Source organism: Lepidochelys kempii, chromosome 5, assembly GCF_965140265.1.
Source record: "Lepidochelys kempii isolate rLepKem1 chromosome 5, rLepKem1.hap2, whole genome shotgun sequence".
Taxonomy (NCBI): Eukaryota; Metazoa; Chordata; order Testudines; family Cheloniidae; genus Lepidochelys; species Lepidochelys kempii.
Genome location: NC_133260.1, coordinates 21,013,665 through 21,032,442, shown reverse-complemented (window position 1 = coordinate 21,032,442; position 18,778 = coordinate 21,013,665). Strand labels below are relative to the sequence as shown.

Sequence of the window (18,778 nt, the reverse complement as noted above, 5' to 3'; positions counted from 1 at the left end):
ATTTGTCTGGAAAACTCAGCTTACACTCAATTCAACATATCACCTCCACAAAGTTAAAAAAAAAGACATAAAATGGCATAATAAAATATACCTTAAATTTCATAATACAAGTACCTTGGCAAATCTTAGTAAGCTGGACCATCTACTGTTTGTTATAAACAGTAATGGACATTGTCATTGTCTCACATACCCCTTGTTTCCTTTGGACTGAAAAATTAATTTGAACTTAATGTATAGATATTATAATAACTGCATTAAGCAGGAATAGTTTGTGGATCTGTTAGCATGAGTTGAATTTACTGAAACAAATATTGATTCTGTTTATTGCGGAAGAACATATAAAGCTTTCTGGAAGATTAAACACTATTACAATCATTAACTGTCTTACAAAACCTATTTAAAATTCTTGTATCCATTATCATCTTTGGCAGATAAATAAGGGGAAAAAATAAACAGACTATATTACAAAGCTTCCATTATCACAATCTACTTCATAAGGCCAAATAAAAATATGTTTCTTTGCACTAATGAAAGCACATCTCCAATATATTCTTAATGCCAGATAATATAAACACTGTATTGATGTTAAATTTAGATGTTGTGTATAGTAGACTGCCGCTTTTATACCTTCTGTTTCCTAAATTGCACTCTCCTACGCAAAGTAAAGTGTATTTAGCAGTTGATTTGGCTTTACGTTTAGCATGATCAATGAGTTAGGTTTATGTAAAAGTTTGCAAGTGGGTGAGTGAACCCAAATATAAAAAACACTAAATTTGCCAAAAACTAGTTTTTGTGCGTTCTTGAAGGGTGGATTAGTTTAGGATATAGAGAGAATTTTAAATTGGGTACAAAGTATTTTATTAAATACTAACCGTAAACTGAGGGCAATGAGGGTTGGGTGTGTCCCAAAGGGACTGAACAAAAAAGAGCTTCAGTATTTTTTCAGTAAGATTCAAATAAAGCCAATGTATGCACTTCAGACGAGAGAGAGACGTGAAATACAGTTGCATAGGCAAGACAGATGGGAGGGGATTCTAACTATCTTTTTTAGACTGAATCACTGAAGCAGTCTGAATTGTTGTTCTACGTTAGATCGGCTAATACTGAAATTTTTGGTTCATGCTGAGTGCTGACATTATAAAATACAAGAAGAAACCAAGCACAAAAGGAATCAGAATGGTTATTCCCAGCAAGATCAGTGGAAGAAGTCTGGAATTTTTATGAAGCTCCATAATATCTACATTTACATTTGAGGGTATTACATGTTATGTCTAAGCTTTCCGCCATAAAGCCAAAATAACTCCTTTTATTTTTGGAAAAATGCACAGTAGACTCAATTTTGACTAAGATGTATTTTGAAATGACCCACTCATAAATTAAATTTATTGGCAACGGGGAACTGCCAATTGGTCAAACTTTGCTTTGAATAAAATTTCTTGTTTTATAATTGGAATCCAATTTGATTTTGTTTTTTCTTAAACATGGCCTGATCAGGATAGAGTTGAATAGTGATGTAACTTCTCATATAAACAAGTATTTCAACTGCATGAGGCAGAACTGTGCATGTTTTCACAGTTTAAATGTATACACAATTGTTCCACAACTGCTAACAGATAACAGGCTCCCATGCATAAATTCCATTAAACCAAAGGTTAAGGTCTATTTCTGAACGGAAAAAAAAAATTTGCAATTAAGAACCACAATGCATCACACTGCTAAACTTTTTTTGCCTCATGCATACAAATTATAGCACTGATTGGCAGTTGCTAATTAGAATACTACACTGTAACACAGAACAATTAGTTGTTCAGACCAAGTAGCACAAATGTAGAAAATAATCATTTTTTTTTTCAACAGAGCAAATTAACACAGATTGTTTCTTCAGCAAAATATGAAACTGTAAACTTTGGGCTCATTCTGCAACTTTCCCCAATCCAGAATAAATAAAAAATCCAAAGGGAAAAAAGACGGACGTACATTATTTTAGCGCACCTTTTTTGTCTATTACAAAAGCACAACCTAAAACGTATAAAGCTTTTTTTTTCTTTAAATCACAGTTACCAAAAAGAAACAGTGAATAATTTATTACATACGCTATAATAACATTACTCTAAACACTATTATCTATGAGGTATATCTGAGAAAATTCGGTAAGGAATTGCGCGGTCTGCGTTGCCAACATGCCCAGTTTTATATTAAAGCTTTGGAACCGTGAAGAAATAGAAAAGGAGGAGGAGGAGGAGGAGGAAGAAGAAGAAGAAGCAGCAGAAGAAGAAGAACCTTTGGTATTTTTACAAATATTGTTCTTTGTGGGGTTGCATTGCAAAGCACCACAGTACAATAAGCCCACCAGGTACGATATGGCGGCCCAGTTGAAGCTGAGGTATTCACAGGAAGAATTTAAAAAAGCACAGAGAGGTCTAGACTGGCAAAATCGTTGCTTTGGTTCAAGGAAGGCACTCGTCCCGTGGTAATGTCACACTTTGCAAGTGAAGCATGAGTCTGGTAAGGAATGCAATTGCTGTAGGGGATCCTGCCAATTCGGACTATTTTCTGTGTTCAAACGGTCAATGGTCTTAGATGTATGCTGGGAGGTAAAAGGGGGTGGTATAGTATGGAAGATTTCACTTAACACAAGGAATATATCATCTCCTCCATACCTAGAAGGAATCCTGAGAATTATTATAGCTCCATGTAGAAGGTGGACAGATAGATAAGAAACAGATATCAAAAGCACACGTATCAAGCCACTGTCTTTTCCAAGAAAGAAAAGACTTGTTATTTTTGGGGGGGAAGGAAGGGGGAAGCAAGTTTAATACGAAAATGGAGCTTTTGGGTTGAGCTGATGATGAAAATAATTTGAATCAAAAATGCACTGCTGATGCAAACACCTTATTATAAAGCTCAAATATCACTATAATATATGCAAGTGCATTAGACTATTACACAGTTTTATGTCCCTGATCCTAGCAGACATATCTGCCTGAGTGGAGTCCCACTGAACCCAGTGAGCGTCTGCATGGGTACAATCCTTGTTACAGAACCAGGGCCTTTGTATCTTTGCAAGGCTGGCTTCTCCTTCGATTGAGGAGTTTTCTGTGTCACTGGGAGCAGGAGCAGGCCCTAGCTTCTACAGGCCAGAGAGCGAACTCAGTTACTCTTGTGTAACTGAACTCAGAGTCTGGATTTACTTCTCTACAAATCTTCTGCGTATGTTGGCACAATCTTGCTCTCTTTACTCAGGCAAAACTCCCATTGAAGTCGATGGGATTGTGCAGGGTCCAAGTGAATGCAGAATTGGGGCCCTCTATGTCTAAACCTATTTGATATAAACCTGTGAAGTGTTAAACACTGTATACAGAAAGTAAACCATGCTGATGCATGGATTTTAATAGTCATTCGATCATATAACAGGCTAAAAGAAACAAGCACAAAAGGGCACTATTTATTCCCTGATGACAAAAATAGGCAAACAACTGTTAAGTAATCACTTAGAAGCATCTTACTAATGGAGCATAATGTGTCTTCATTTCTCTGCTAACCTGAGAAAAAATAATTAACTCAACAGATGAGAATGTGAAAAAATGCAATTGTAAAAAAAAAAAAAGAGAAAGCAGTCTTTGTTTCTCTCTTATCTAATATGTTGGTTAGAATCTCAGGGCTTGTTTCTGATCTCTGGTTCACTGGCGTAAAGTCACAGTAATCCCATGACTTCCTGGGAGATATCCAGATTACAGTGGGGCTCTTCAGATAAGACTCTGGTCCAGAGGATTTACTGTACTAGGTTTGACCTTTGCTTCACTGACATATGTCTACACTGCAATTGGGAAGTGTGATTGCAGCACATGTAGACATAACAAAAGCAGTGAATCTGTGGCACGCTCGACAGCTCTGCTCAATTACGTACCCAGCTGGCACCAGCCCATGCAGTCGACTGGGCTGCCCTGGCTTTGTTGCTATTGTTTTGTTACTCAAGCTAGCTTGAGGAAAGCTAGCTCGGGTATGTCTACACATGCTGTAATCACACCTCTTAACTGCAGTGTAAACATACCCTAATTAATCTGGTATTTTGCTTCTTGCAGCACCCAATGCCGGATGTTTTAGAGGAAGTAAAAAAAAAAAATCCCATAATGCACACAGTCAGATGCGCAACGCTTTACATAGGGCAGCAATTACTTCCTGACCTCTCTACCATCCACTAAAAATAGTGCTGTACTTCACAGAATCTGGCTTTACGTGAATTAGAGATATTTGTGTGAGTTTGCAGGATTGAGCCCCACGTATATCATTCCCACTGAAGTCAATGGAAGCCCTGTGTGCGAGGTATCTATTAAATCATGCAATGAGCAGAGACAAGTACCTTCTTAACTGTGTGGCTTTCTCCTGATACTGCACTTACATCTCTAAGGACCATCAATGGGAGTTTCGCTTGAATAAGGACTACAGGATCAGACCCATAACATTGTTAAACAGAGATAGAGACACTGGTCCAATTTTTGCCATGGATTCAAATGCAAAAACCCCAAATATTTCAGCTGGAGTTCTGCATTTGGCAAGATAACAGGATATAGATTTATTTTACCAAGGTAACAGTCAAAGAACAAAAATCAGATACCAACCCAGAGTTTGAATTTGACAGGTGGGAGAAGTAAAGTGGTTCTACCAGGCTTTGAACTTGCCTGACTTGGCCTTGGACATTTTTAGCTGGCAGGAATGAGTAAGACAAACACAGAAAATGCCCTCATCAGAATTAGCAGTCCCCCACTACAGGAATTTCTTTGGGGTATCTGAGTTGCAGCTGTACATTACTGTATGTAAGAGAGAAAGGTGAAAACTATAAAAGAGCACGAGCAAAATGCAGACCGCACAGAGAAAGAAATCTTTGGTATCTTTGGTATCATCAACACGATTAAAATTACAAATGGAAAAAGTCAGTGAGGTAGCCTCTTTGGTTCTCACTAGAAATAGAAAGGTTTTTTTCTTTATTTTTTTCTTTGTTTTTCCTCTTTCCCCCCCCCCCTCCCCACACGCAGAGTTCATTCTTGGAAGCAGCTAGTTTAAGGGTTTCTCTGTTTTTGCTTGTCGTTATATTCTCTCCCCCCCACCCCCAGCTTAAGTTTTTAGAAGCCACAAAGTTCAGGCAAAGTATCTCAGTGTCTTTTTTCTATTGTTTCTGAATGCACAGTTATAGGTTGAATATTCATTGCTTGTCCACAAAATTCACTCTGTTGTTCTGACAGCAAAAAAACTGTAGTGCTTTAAGTTGTTTTAAATAAAAAATATAAAACTATACAAGGGCATCTTCCGCAGATGCTGAATAAGTTAAATAAATAAGGTATATTGGGAAGGCTTCATGTGTCATAATAATTAAAGGTACGTCCCACTTTCTAATGAGATGGGAAGGGGGATTAACTTAAATAATTTAATTATTGATATTTAAACAATTTAAATCGATTAAAAGAAGAAATAAAACTTAAAAATCCCTTTTTAACCTGTTATTTTCCCGTCTGTAACAGAACTTGGCTGCTTTATGAAGCAATACTAACCTTAAAGTGTATATACTAATATAAGCATTGCATCTATGATGCGCTACAGTTCTAGAACTGATAAATACGTAAAATTAACTCAGATGACAAAGTAATCAGGAATGATTAAATTAAATAGTTACAAAAGATTATCACTTGAGCCTGTTCCTGCAGTCTGTAAGCAGGCAAAACTCCCACTGAAAATTAAAATAAAATGAAACCATATGGGGATTTAGCCTGAATAAAGACTTCAGGATTGGTCTGAGACTAATTTAAATAAATTACATCACTGATAGTTAATATATTGGGTCACAACCCAAAAGAGTCAGGAAAAAAATAAAATCATTCAAAGATTACCATTTTTTAAAACTTTTAAACAATAAAAATTCCCCTTAATAAATATAAATTAGGCCCAGTATAATCTATAAAGTTTTCCCATTTTTAAAAATACTCAGGTGTTGTGACAAGCAAGAAAAACATCAGATTTCCCCCCCCCATAGCTAGCACAACTTTTCCAAAGCTATGTCATTACCATGTCTCCTTTTGGAAGAGGAGATTCCTATTCCCTTAAGTAGGTTTGAGCTTTGCTTTGCTGGTTTAGTCCTTCTCAGGTCTTTGGATTTAGCTTTAGTTAAGAGAGATCCAGAATAAAGCTATTCAACCGAAGTAATCAAGCACATTCTTTGTTCCTTCAGAGATGATTAAACAATATCCAAGGGTTCTTGAAAGTTGAATTCATCTTGGATGTGCCCATGATAGTGACTCCAAGTATATAGTAAAGAAGATGCTGGGATACTATTTTTACATTAGTTTTTTTTGCATCCGAACAAATAAACAAAAAAGATACAAGTTTTAGTCATATAGCTGTAGAGAGTTATAAACAGATGGCATATAAATGTAACACACACATTTTGGATTGTTTTTAGTATAAACAGGATATACTGTATATCATACATATGTATACGCATACCCACATATATATCTACAATCAGTTTATACTATTAACACTCATTTTCTGAGTTATACGCTACATAAAAAGCCTGCTACAGTTGACAATGAAATGGAAGACTTAATATGGGTTGATAAAATATATGGGAGTCAAAAATGCAGCAGTATTTTCATATGTCCATATCAAAATAATTTTGACAAATAGGCATATAATAGGAACATTGACATGGCCATGGCCTCAAAATGCAATCCTCTTTCAGGCAAAATCTTATACTACAATTTTGCTTGAGCAAAGGCCGCAGGGTTGGAACCCTAATCATAACAGCAAAATCAGGGAGCCACCACTGTTCAATCAATATATTGTTTCCAGTGTGTGATTGTTTTCCAGTAGTTTAAATTTAAAGATTGGAATTTGAGCCATTATTTTGTCTACCAAGCACATCTAAACATTTGTGGGGAATCAAAAATATCACATTTTATCTTAAGGATAATTTTGGTTTGTTAATAATTCAGTATGTAACCTGGATTGTTCTGGCTGCAGCTGCTGGCCTAGAGTCAAATAAAAAGAGACTTACACTCCTCCTTGAATAAAAATAGCTTTTTTTTCATTGCGTGGTTAACAGCTTTTGCATACCCCCATGAGATATGAAGCTTAGACACAAATTTCCTGGCCACGGTCTTTCCAGAGATAGTTGGGCATCTGCTGTATTTTTTATTGGTGAGATGAGACAAATAAAGCCTAAAAGGTGTTTAGATTTTAGACAATAAATTGTTCTATTTTGGTCTGAAACAATCAAGGACCTGATTCTGCTTCTGTCATGTTGCGTAGCAACATATGTCACAAGGTGTCCCATTGACATTCATAAGGCTGCTCACAGAATGCAATATTACTCAGCAAAGGTCAGGGTACTCGAATCTGGCCTCAAACAACGAGAAAGAGATGTGGCAGGAATTTCTAGAAAATTCACTGAGATTCAGTGCATATGAAGTAAAATGGTCTTTGAAGTTGTGAGAATTTACTCACTCACTTTTCTCCTTTTACTCGTTAAAAGTTCACAAATCACTCTAATTTTCAAGCATAAAACCTCATAAGGGAAACATGGCACTTTCCCCTTGATTATAAAGGAGACATTAAACAAAAGGCAGAACCCACCATCAGGTGGATGTGCTTAATGTTAGAAGGCCTTCTGTATGGAAAACTTACTTTGGCATGGACAGCTCATTTTGACCACATTCCTTAAATGATGGCTGAGATATTATTTTTTGTCAGACATACACATCAATTCACTGCACTCATCAGGAAAATTGACAGTAATTTAAAAGAGGTTAAGAAATGACATTTTGTGCTTTAACTAAAGTACTGTGTCCATCCCCTTATAGAACAGCGAAGGGTATATAACTTTATGGAATGGGATATGAGAAAAACAATAAGAAAAGCAGCATTGTATAATACTGCTAGAAAATGAACAACAGTATTGGGATGGCAAATTGCTAGTATGGTCAATGATCGTACTCAAGACACGTGTGGAGATCGGCCTTCTCAAACCAACCCTGATCTGAACACTACCTTCATGCCAAACTTTGAAGGTGAAGTTTAGATTTGGATCAAAGCTTCATAAGCTGGACCCTCTTTCTATTATGGGCCAAATCAAAACCTTAAACCCCAACACCTTGATTCTTTGGAAAAGTGTGAGTCCAGATCTGACTTTTGCTACTCAGTTCCATCTCTGATAATGAGGCTTCACTTGTTCTTTGGAGACTTTTGTATGACCAACCTTCTCTAGGAAAGAGTTATGTGGAAAGAATAATTTCCCCCCAAAGCTAGCATTTATCAGGTTAATTGCTGATACTGATTCCCGGGTAGCAATCTTGAATTTATTTCTAAGGAAAGGTCCTTAACTATCCTTCCGGTACAGAAACCTTTTCTGTTTTTCTTTCTTTTCTTAAAAAAAAAAAAAAGTAAAATGTAGAAACCGATTATATTACTTTTATATGCAGTGTTAGCAGAAAAGAAGCCCTAAATCATGTGTAGAGATGAAGTTGAATTGAGACACTGGTTGCAACCCTCCTCAGATTCCCTCCTCCCCTGCACGTCCAAACTTTGAGGAAATTCAGATTTGGCCCTGGATCCAAATTTCATTATTTGGAAGTATAATGGTTCAAACCAAAACAATGAATGCAAACCACCTGAACTACTGGAAGCTCTGATCCAGTTTGAATTCTAGATCTGATCTTTGTGACTCAGGCTCATCTCTAGTGATAAGCGGTATTTACAACGAAGTATTTCAGTACCTATCTTGCGGGATTCATTTAAGGGGAAGAGGATCTGGGATGGCTGTTTAAAGCTCTGAACGTACAAGAGAACAATTCTACCTGTTAAAAACAAATAATATTCAACTGACATTTTCCCACATACTCTTATGGACAGAGAAGAGAGATTAGTTTAGTATCCCAACACCTTATACTTGGAGTCCATGGAATCCTTGAAAGATTCCATGTGGGGGGAGAAACAGAAAAAAAAAGTTAATAACCACCCTTTTTGTTGCTCAAAGAAACAGAACTGATTACCTTTACACAGATCAATGGTGCTATAAGCATTTTAGCCGTGCAAGAGGAGATAATGAACTGAAACAAAAGTTGTGAGAAATCCTCATCTTTGGTATTGTAGCTGTTGAGGTTTCGGTTGCTCTGTTCCTTGTTCTTTTGAAAAAACTGCATAGGCACAAATTAAAGACAATCTTCAACTTTAAGATTACTGAGTTGTCAGATGAAGCAGCACTCACATTGGCTTTACTTTGTTTTGATTTTTGTCAACCCTTTCTTTGAAATCTGCTTCCTAAAATGTCCAAGATGTCTGTCAAAACACAGTGTGTTGTGTTGTTTTTGTTTCCTGACGTGCTTCCTTGGTTTTTTATTTTATTTTATTTTATTAAAATGGAACAGTTTGTTGCAGAAGAAGTAGGTGCAGAAAAAGTTTCTTTGGTTTCGATTAAGTAGTACATAAAAAAGTCTCAAGTGTCTTTAAAGAATCGTTACAGCGTTTGGCTTGCTTTTGAACACTCAATTGGTGTTTCAAAAGGGGCCATTCACTGGTAAATATGCACATCAAGTGACTGTAACAATTTCAGTGATAAGGATTGTTTATGCTATTTGAAGACTACTCTAACTGCAGCTAGTATGGCCCTATTAGCTCTGCTACTCCACTCACGACTTTGCTAATTTTGTCAGCATCCACTTTCTGCTCAATTGTACAGCAAACTAAAACGATAGAGTTATACTTTTTTTGGAGTTTGCAAGGCTTTCTGATTTCTAAAATAATCACAATACTGTGATGATGATGGAAATAAATGGCAAGTTATAAATGTCTTTGGCTTGCAATATACTGCATCTTTGGTGTACTGTGTTCTCTTCAGGTTAAATTAACTGGTAATGGAGATGCGATAGATTTTGATGTCATATTTAAGTCATATGCAGCACATCTAAATGGTCAGTGACATCCTGAAAGTGGATGCTTTTTTTCTGCTAAGAAAATACCAAGGAACTCAAATACAGAATGCATCAATTAAAAAAACCCAAAAAAAACAAAAAACCACCCCACCTAAATAGACTTCAGTAACAATGAAATGATGAGGAGAAACTAGATGCTAATAACTAAAAAAGACATATGAATGACCTAAAGAAATCTAGCTTTCTCAAAGTGTTGTGTTTGCTCCATGCACTGTAGCAGTTAAATTGACCTCCTGAGTGTGCATCTGCATTATGTACAAACACAGAATTTGTGACAAACAGCAAAATGTGCTTGAAGCTTGTGTGGTCACATACTTTTCATTAACAACTTCATAAATTAGAGTGTCTTGAAAGAACAGATGTAGCAAGTCCAGAACCATTCTATTTCTGTATCTATTGTCTTTGTGCTTGATACTTTGAGCTTAAGTGAACTGAATTTTAGTGATCCAAGACCATGTGAGTGTTCACTGATAAGTTTAAAAAATAAACCCAAAACATAAAATTGGATCCATTTTTTTCTGAAACATCTAACCAAAACAATGCCTGAGATTGCAAAACAGGTTCTTGGATTTTTCAATTTCCATCTTTTAAAATTTGTGCTCAGTTCTCATGTTGTCATGTTATGGGTGTGAGCTTTGGTATATTGTGGTGTGGCAAGCCTAAGCATTTGGAAAACAAAGTAGGTCAGACATGTTCGTACTTCTGTTTAGCTACCAACTCTGGGCAATCCTGCCGTACTCCTATCGCCTTCAATGCTGATCCACAGTGTAAGTCTTCACTGGCTCTCAGGAAAAATTGGTGTCATGAATGACCCACTTATATTTTGAATATGCTTAGCCTGTCTTGAATGTAATACTATACAGAAAGTGATTAATTTGTGATTTGCACCTTCTAAAACTGACTAAATAGCCATTAAAAAAAGGTGTCCTATGTTTACAGCTAGACTAGAATTACTTTCCAAGAGAATTGTGCTTTCAAATCACCAGTGAAGGGCCCCACTCAGAATCCATACTTTCTTTCTTTTCTTCCTTTTTTTTTCTCCTCCTTTTTTTATGGTTAAGTTGTGCCCAATTTAGATTCCTTTCTTCAATCATGCTTTGGTACAAGTGCTGGAGGCTGAAGAGGATCCCCCTGTACTCAAATCATCCTGCCATTTCTCTAGGCTGCGCCTCCTAGCGTTCATGAAGAAGTTACTGACAGTGGTAAGTTCCAAGCCCAGCTGTTGGGAGATGGTGATCTGCATTTCTTTGGATGGACGTTTGTTCTCTTTGAAGATGGCAAAAAGTGTTCTGCGCTGGAGATCGGTGAAAACCAGACGAGATTTCTTCTGGGAATTGTTCCGGTCTTTGTTCGGTTCTTGTTCTTTGCGTTTGCATGCTTGGATAACCAGAAAAGAGAGAGAGAGAGAAAGAATCAATGTTTGCAGAAGTACCAATAAACTGAACAGGTGATACAGTGAAAACATTGATAAAACTGTACAGTGGATGTAAACTGTTAAACTTTATTGTGCAAATTGTAACGCTGTCAATAACCACCGTTCTCAGGTTCATCTCTTAAGAATGCGAGTCACTGATATGCCTAATGTGGGCAGTAAAACCAAAGAGATCAATGATCTGAATTAATACTGAGTAAACAATTAGTACTTGAAAAAGCTTTCTAGGAGGAATCCTATAGGGGTGACTTTGGTCCCAACCACAGCTAAAAGGCCTGATTTTTCAAAAATGACTAGTGACTTTGAGTCACTCCAATTCTAGGCGCTGAGCACCCATCCACTGAAAATTAGGCACCCTCAGGTGTCATCCAAAAATTAAGGCTCTCAAAAAAAATCACTATCCTCTTTAAAAATTGTAGGCTTTTAGGTCTATTCCTGTTATAAACGGCCCCCTTTCAGAAACATAACTCCTCCATAAAATTCGCTTCATGATCTGAAATGTAGAATACAAAATTTCAGCCTAGAAAAGAAAATTCAAACTATATCTGCCTCACCCTTCCCACTAGCTAACAGAGAGTGTCACTGTTTTCAGATACTTTTTGCGTGCTCTTATAACACACAATAGGCTCAGATTTTATTTTGCAAACGAAATTGTGGAGGCTGTTAGTCCATTATGTCAATGGAACCATTTAGGAAGTGGATCTATGCACAGAAGAAATACAAAATGGAAATGACTACTATATGCATGCAGAGCATGTACTCCATGGGCATGTTGGGGCAAAGAGCCTTTTCTTAGGTCTAAAATTACATATGCACTCCAGTGAACTGCAAAAGGCACTGCAGTGGTGAGGTGAAGGTAAAAATCTGCTGTGTAAACGTACAGGAGAAGGTAGAGAGCTGAACCAGCATAATCCACCCCCCTTCTTACAAAGCTTCACCACACAGACACCATCCATCTGGAGCTCTGCGGATTGAAAGGATACGTCAGCATGGTAGCAGTTTGAATCTAGCAGACAGCCCTCCACACTATTATCTGCTAGCAAATCAACGTAATTTCCATGGGAAATTCCAGAGGGAGTGAATGCTGACAGTTCCAGCATTAATTCCTGCTGCAAACCTTGAAGAGGGAGTAGAAAGGCATGGACTCACCAAGGTTAGGAAGGGATGCTCACAGTTTAGCATGGAGAGGAGGCTGTCTGCACAAATCCCCTAAAAATCTATGGAACTTCCCCCTACAGACCTCAGGACATACGTCTGGATAGAGGACTATGTCCAACTCCTATGCCTTGAACTATGAAGTCTGGGCCAGATTTTTAATGGTATTTTGGTGCCTAAAAATGCAGATGGGGGCTTAGTGGGATTTTCAAAAGCACCTTAGTGTAAAATTCTGGCTCTCTGTGCTCTGCACTCAAATTTTCCCTAGCTTTCCTCTTCCTGTGTGTTGTCACGAGAGAGGATGGTTTGGCCCCAAATGCTGTCAGACACCTGTGTCGCTAACTAGAAATGTGGAAAAGTAGAGGAAGCATTCTAGAGGACAGGCCAGGACTAGGCCTCTGAAGAGCTGTGTTCCAGTCTCAGCTCTGCCACAGAGTTCTGTGTGCCCTTGGGCAAACCATTTAATCTCTCTGGGCCTCAGCTTCCCACTCTGTAGAATGGGGACAAGGAATACCTACTTAACAGTGGTGTTGGGAGACTTAGTTCATTAATGTTTCTAAGGCGCTTTGAGATCCTCGCCTTAGAGTGAAAGGAGTGAAAAGTGTTATTATTACTTTTTTACAAATTACTCATTCATACCATTTAAAGCTCTTATCGTAGATGCAAATCTGGAAGGGTTTACCCCAACTTTACCCCAAACTTCAGCCGAACTAAACCATTTTTTGAAATTTAGAACTGTCTGGATACTTTTCTCCACATCTCCTATTATTTGTCATTTTCATCCATATCTGCACCAGCTACAACCAGGAAAAGAGCTGCTGAAACATGCCAAGAGTTGTGGTGCTATTTATAGCCCAAATGGGGACAAGAAGTACCAGAAAGCTGTCAAGCATGTTTATTCTCTTGAGATTTCCAGGCACATTTTGCAGACTTGAGATGTTCCAATAAAGTTCAGCTAAGAATCAAAAGTCTTGATGTTTATCAGACCACGAACTAAACTTCTGGACCTTTTGAAATTCCTGCATTGCTACTGGGAAGGTGTAACATGAATGAGACATAGAGGTCAAGCCAGTCTTTTAATATTATTCAAATGGAAAGCAGACCTAAAGTTCAGCAATTTTATTTTCACTAGCCTAGCCCAAACTCCCCACAAAAACCAAAACCAAACCAACCAAACCCCAGAAATATCCAAACAAAAAAAACCTCCCAGTTCCCCACATCAAATTATAAATTCCTCAAATGATATGCAGATTGTATTATCCCATGTTAATTATTTAATATTAAAAACACAAAACCAAGAAAATTCAGTTAAAACTAAAACCCCTGTTTAAAAAGTACATTTAATGATGCAATATCCTTCTTATTTTTTTATTTGTGCTGTATGAGGTGATCTAGATGCAGAGCTTGCATTCTATGATGCTGAGCATTATGGAGAAACCCTAGATAGCTACCTTAGATAGAGAATTATCAGCATGCCCTTTAAAACCTTGATTCAATCAGTCTCAGAATAACATTTTTTGATCAACAACTTAAAAGGGCCATTGTCAAGGTCAGTAGGCCCGAAATGTCACTCACCTTTTCTTTTCCTCTGTCTGTCTGCAAACTCTACGCAATTCTTTCTGGCTTTGATCCTGCAAGGTGCTGAATACTCTGGCCCTGATCCACCAAAGCACTCAAACACATTCTTAGTTTTAAATAAATGACTAACCCCATGGAAAGCAATGAGGCTAATCACATTGCTAAAATTAAGCACATGCTTAAATACTTTGCTGGATTAGGACCAGAATGCTCAGCACCTTGCAAGATTGAGCTAGGTATGTCAGTTCAAACCTCCCCGTCAAAATCACAAATACTTCAATGATCTTCTTATGAAACAGGAAAGATCAAGCGTAGGTGCCCCAAATTCATGAACAACCCTACAATAGCAAATCAATTTGTGTGCGACAGAAGACAAAATTTTGTCATATGAAACCAGATTTCAGTTTCAAGCTTCCACGGATTACTGTAAGTTGCAGTTAGAAGAAAAAAACATATGAGATAACCCCTTCATGGCATTTTTTGCTGTTGCTAAAAAATCCACATCAAGTATATGCACACTCGGGGGTAGAGTATCTGTGATAGCGTCCCATTTCATAACCCCCCCCCCCTTTTTTTTTTTTTTTGCAAAATGGAATTGTTTTCCAACCAGCCCTATTAGGAATTAACATTTTCTTCCTAAATCACCATGCTCCACGCTCCACAAGGGACCTTTCTCCAACCTCCTAGCAACATGAGCAGAGACACCATTCCCAACTCCCCCTTCTATCTGTAACAGATAAACTGGTTATTTGATTCACACCCAGTAAAGAAACAGGTTTTATGGTTAATTTAAAATCCAACATAACCTGTCAATTATGGTATGAGACTCAACGAAACCCTATTTAGAGCTGGTTTGCTTGAAACTTGTCACAGGTTCTTCAGGCAAACTGATGTCCTCAGATTAATTTAAGGCTAGTGGGGTTGCACAGGTGTCGCTGAGGGCTCAATCTGAAGACAATGGGTGGCAGAGATGCGGCTGATGGCATAATTTGGACTGCATATTACAATGAATATGGAACTCCAGGAGGCTCTTTTTACAATGTCATTTGTTAGGGTGGATCAGCAGTTTAGCGACAAAATTCCATCAAAGGCCAAAGGGCCATAGCAGGCCCCAATTCAGTGGAATCAGTGTTTCCAATGTACTGGATAAGGCAACTGTGGACTGGGATAGCTGAGGAACTCCATATGACTAGCTCCATGCTTGCTATTCTTAGAGCAGAATACAGCGGGCCTTAGTATCAGGCTGAGGAGAGCTGGGGGGGCTGCTTCTCCTCTGATACCAGTTTTACAGTAGCAAAACTCCATTGACTTCAATAGTAAGTGAGAGGAGAAGGGGGGTGCCTAGGTGTCATGGCTCCTGTTTCAGCCTGGGGCTGGCTGCAGAATGGGCTGGATTCTGTCCACCACAACAGTGCATATAGGCTGTTCTGTATATACGTTCAGCCACCTCATGCATGGCCCATCCACAGCTCTCTGGATGGCCCATGATTGTTTGATGAAGCACAGGGTGATTACAGACGTGGGGCCCCATAGGAAAGCATTTAGAACTTCTTGTGCAGACTAAGATACTGCCTGTGACTAGTCTACGAGGCTTTCTAAAGGGAGTCAGTGAAGAACCTGCTTGTCCGGGCTGATTAGAGCGGGATGGAAGCAGCCTCCAAAGCATCTGACTCTTCTGACAGGCTAAACTCCCTCTGCAGCCTAAGTGAGGAATGGGGGAGCCTCCTAACAGGACCATGGTCAGCAACATAAATGGAAATGAACGTTCATGAACAAATCCAATTAAATATTGTCATGTGCACAAATGAGCTCCACAGCGCAATCCCAATTGTGCACTCAACTGAGCAATCAGGTGTATGATGTGCCCTATTCAAACAGGTGTAGGTCGATGCAACTCCATTAACTTCAATTGACTACAGTATACTGATGGTTCTGCAGCTCAAAACATCTCATAATCATAGAATCATAGAAGATTAGAGTTGGAAGAGACCTCAAGAGGTCATCTCGTCCAACCCCCTGCTCAAAGCAGGACCGATCCCCAACTAAATCATCCCAGCCAAGGCTTTGTCAAGCCTGGCCTTAAAAACCTCTAAGGATAGAGATTCCCCCACCTCCCTAGGTAACCCATTCCAGTGCTTCACCACCCTCCTAGTGAAATAGTGTTTCCTAATATCCAACCTAAACCTCCCCCACTGCAACTTAAGACCATTACTCCTTGTTCTATCATCTGCCACCACTGAGAACAGCTGAGCTCCATCCTCTTTGGAACCCCCTTTCAGGTAGTTGAAGGCTGCTATCAAATCCCCCCTCATTCTTCTTTTCTGCAGACTGAACAAGCCCAGTTCCCTCAGCCTCTCCTTGTAAGTCATGTGCCCCAGCCCCCTGATCATTTTTGTTGCTCTCCGCTGGATTCTCTCTCGAATTTTTCCACATCCTTTATGTAGTGGGGGCCCCACAACTGGATGCAACACTCCATATGTGGCCTCACCAGTGCCTAATAGAGGGGAATAATCACTTCCCTCGATCTGCTGGCAATGCTCCTACTAATACAGCCCAATATGCCATTAGCCTTCTTGGCAACAAGGCCACACTGCTGACTCATATCCAGCTTCTCATCCACTGTAATCCCTAGGTCCTTTTCTGCAGAACTGCTGCTTAGCCAGTTGGTCCCCAGCCTGTAGCGGGGCATGGGATTCTTCCGTCCTAAGTGCAGGCCTTTGCACTTGTCATTGTTGAACCTCATCAGATTTCTTTTGGCCCAATCCTCCAATTTGTCTAGGTCATTCTAGACCCTATCCCTACCCTCTAGCATATCTACCTATTCACCCCCAGCTTAGTGTCATCTGTGAACATGCTGAGGGTGCAATCCATCCTATCATCCAGATCATTAATAAAGATGTTGAACAAAACCGGCCCCGAGACCGACCTTTGGGCCACTCCGCTTGATACAGGCTGACAACTAGACATCAAGCCGTTGATCACTACCCCTTGAGCTCGACAATCTAGCCAGCTTTCTATCCACCTTATAGTCCATTCATCCAATCTATACTTTTTTAACTTGCTGGCAAGAATACTGTGGGAGACCGTATCAAAAGCTTTGCTAAAGTCAAGATATATCACATCCACTGCTTTCCCCATATCCACAGAGCCAGTTATCTCATCATCAAAAGCAATCAGGTTGGTCAGTCTTGACCAATCCCGCCAGCAGACTCATATAAACTGAACTGCAGAGGTGACAGAATAGAAGTACTGAAGATAATAGGTGCTGGAACTAGGGGTGCTGCTGCACCCTCTGGCTTGAAGTGGTTTCCATTATACACAGGGTTTACAGTTTGGTTTACTGGCTCTCAGCACCCCTAATATACAAATTGTCCCAGTGCCCCTGTGCAGGATCCTACACAAGGGAGCCTGGGGTAAGGGAGTGTAATTACCTCACACTGAGCATTACCCATCTCACAAAGAAAAGGAGGAAGCCACCCAAGAGGAATTCCATCCACGCCTGTCAGAATTCATGAGGGTGGGTGGGTCAACAGATCAATGACATCAAAGGCTGCTAATGGATCTTAAAAAGTTCAGTATAAATAGCTGATTTTTTATCCATTAGCAGGAGGAGAACTTCTAGCAGGAAAACCAATGTCATCTTCATAATGTGTCCAAGGCTAAAACTAGACTGATAGAGGTAACTGCACAAAATCCACATTTTAACATGCTTAGGTAACATGCTAAGACCAAAATATTCCTATTAGATAAGTGATTGGATTTGCAGATGTGCTGTTGGAGCTAACCTAACTTTAGGCACTTAAGTTTGAAAATTTAGCATCTCTGGAACTGGAAACAGGATCTGACTCATCTGCCTCCCTTCACACTGGATGGAAATGGGTGTAAACTAAATCGATGTTGATGGAGGTGCATCCACCTGCACCTATTGCAATAAGGCACAGCTGTGTGCCTGATTGCTCAGTTGGGTATATAGCTGAAATTGCACTGACAAGATCATTTCTGCACATCACCATATTTCTTTGGATTTGTGCAAGAAGGTGTGCACTTAATTGAATTAATTGGGCCTGATTTGTCTCTTACACCAGTTTTATACCAATGTAACACAATTAACTTCAGTGGAGTTACTCCTCTTTTACACTGAGTGTAAGGTCAGAGTCAGGCCCTTTGAAATGAAATTCTTTATCTCTACCTGTATTTTTGGATTAGATTGTAATTCAGAGTCACTATTGCCTCCCTGATTTTCCTCCCTTCCCTGCCCGCCCACTCCTGCCCACCTATGATGAATGAGGAATAGGCATGCAGGAGGCTGCTCTGACTCCCCATGCTGTGACCTGCAGCGCTCTTAGCCTATGCTGAGGAGTAAGGAAAGGAATGGTCACAATTCTGCCCTTACTTATGCCAGAGTTACAAGCTAGGTGTGGTAATATCTTTAATTGGACCAACTTCTGTTGGTGGAAGGGACAAGCTTTTGAGCTTCACAGAGATCCTCATTATGCCAGAATGACAGCTGCCATGTCAAATGCGGGGACAATGAATGCAATACTCAGAGACTGTAAGTGGGAATTGCTTTTATGGCATAAGCATCAGAAAGAAAACTAGTGCACATGGCATGATTCCTTTTCATGCAACACAC

General features: G+C 39.2%; 1 protein-coding gene across 1 annotated transcript in view; it reads right to left on the bottom strand.

The window, feature by feature from the left end:
* Positions 1–5,857: 5,857 nt before the first annotated feature.
* The window catches only part of ONECUT2 (one cut homeobox 2), a 48,820-nt gene continuing 35,899 nt past the window's right edge, over positions 5,858–18,778 (bottom strand). The window contains exon 2 of the mRNA XM_073343611.1: positions 5,858–11,357. Within this exon, the coding sequence (XP_073199712.1) occupies positions 11,071–11,357 (287 nt within the window). The 3' untranslated portion in view covers positions 5,858–11,070. The remainder of the gene's footprint in view (positions 11,358–18,778) is intronic.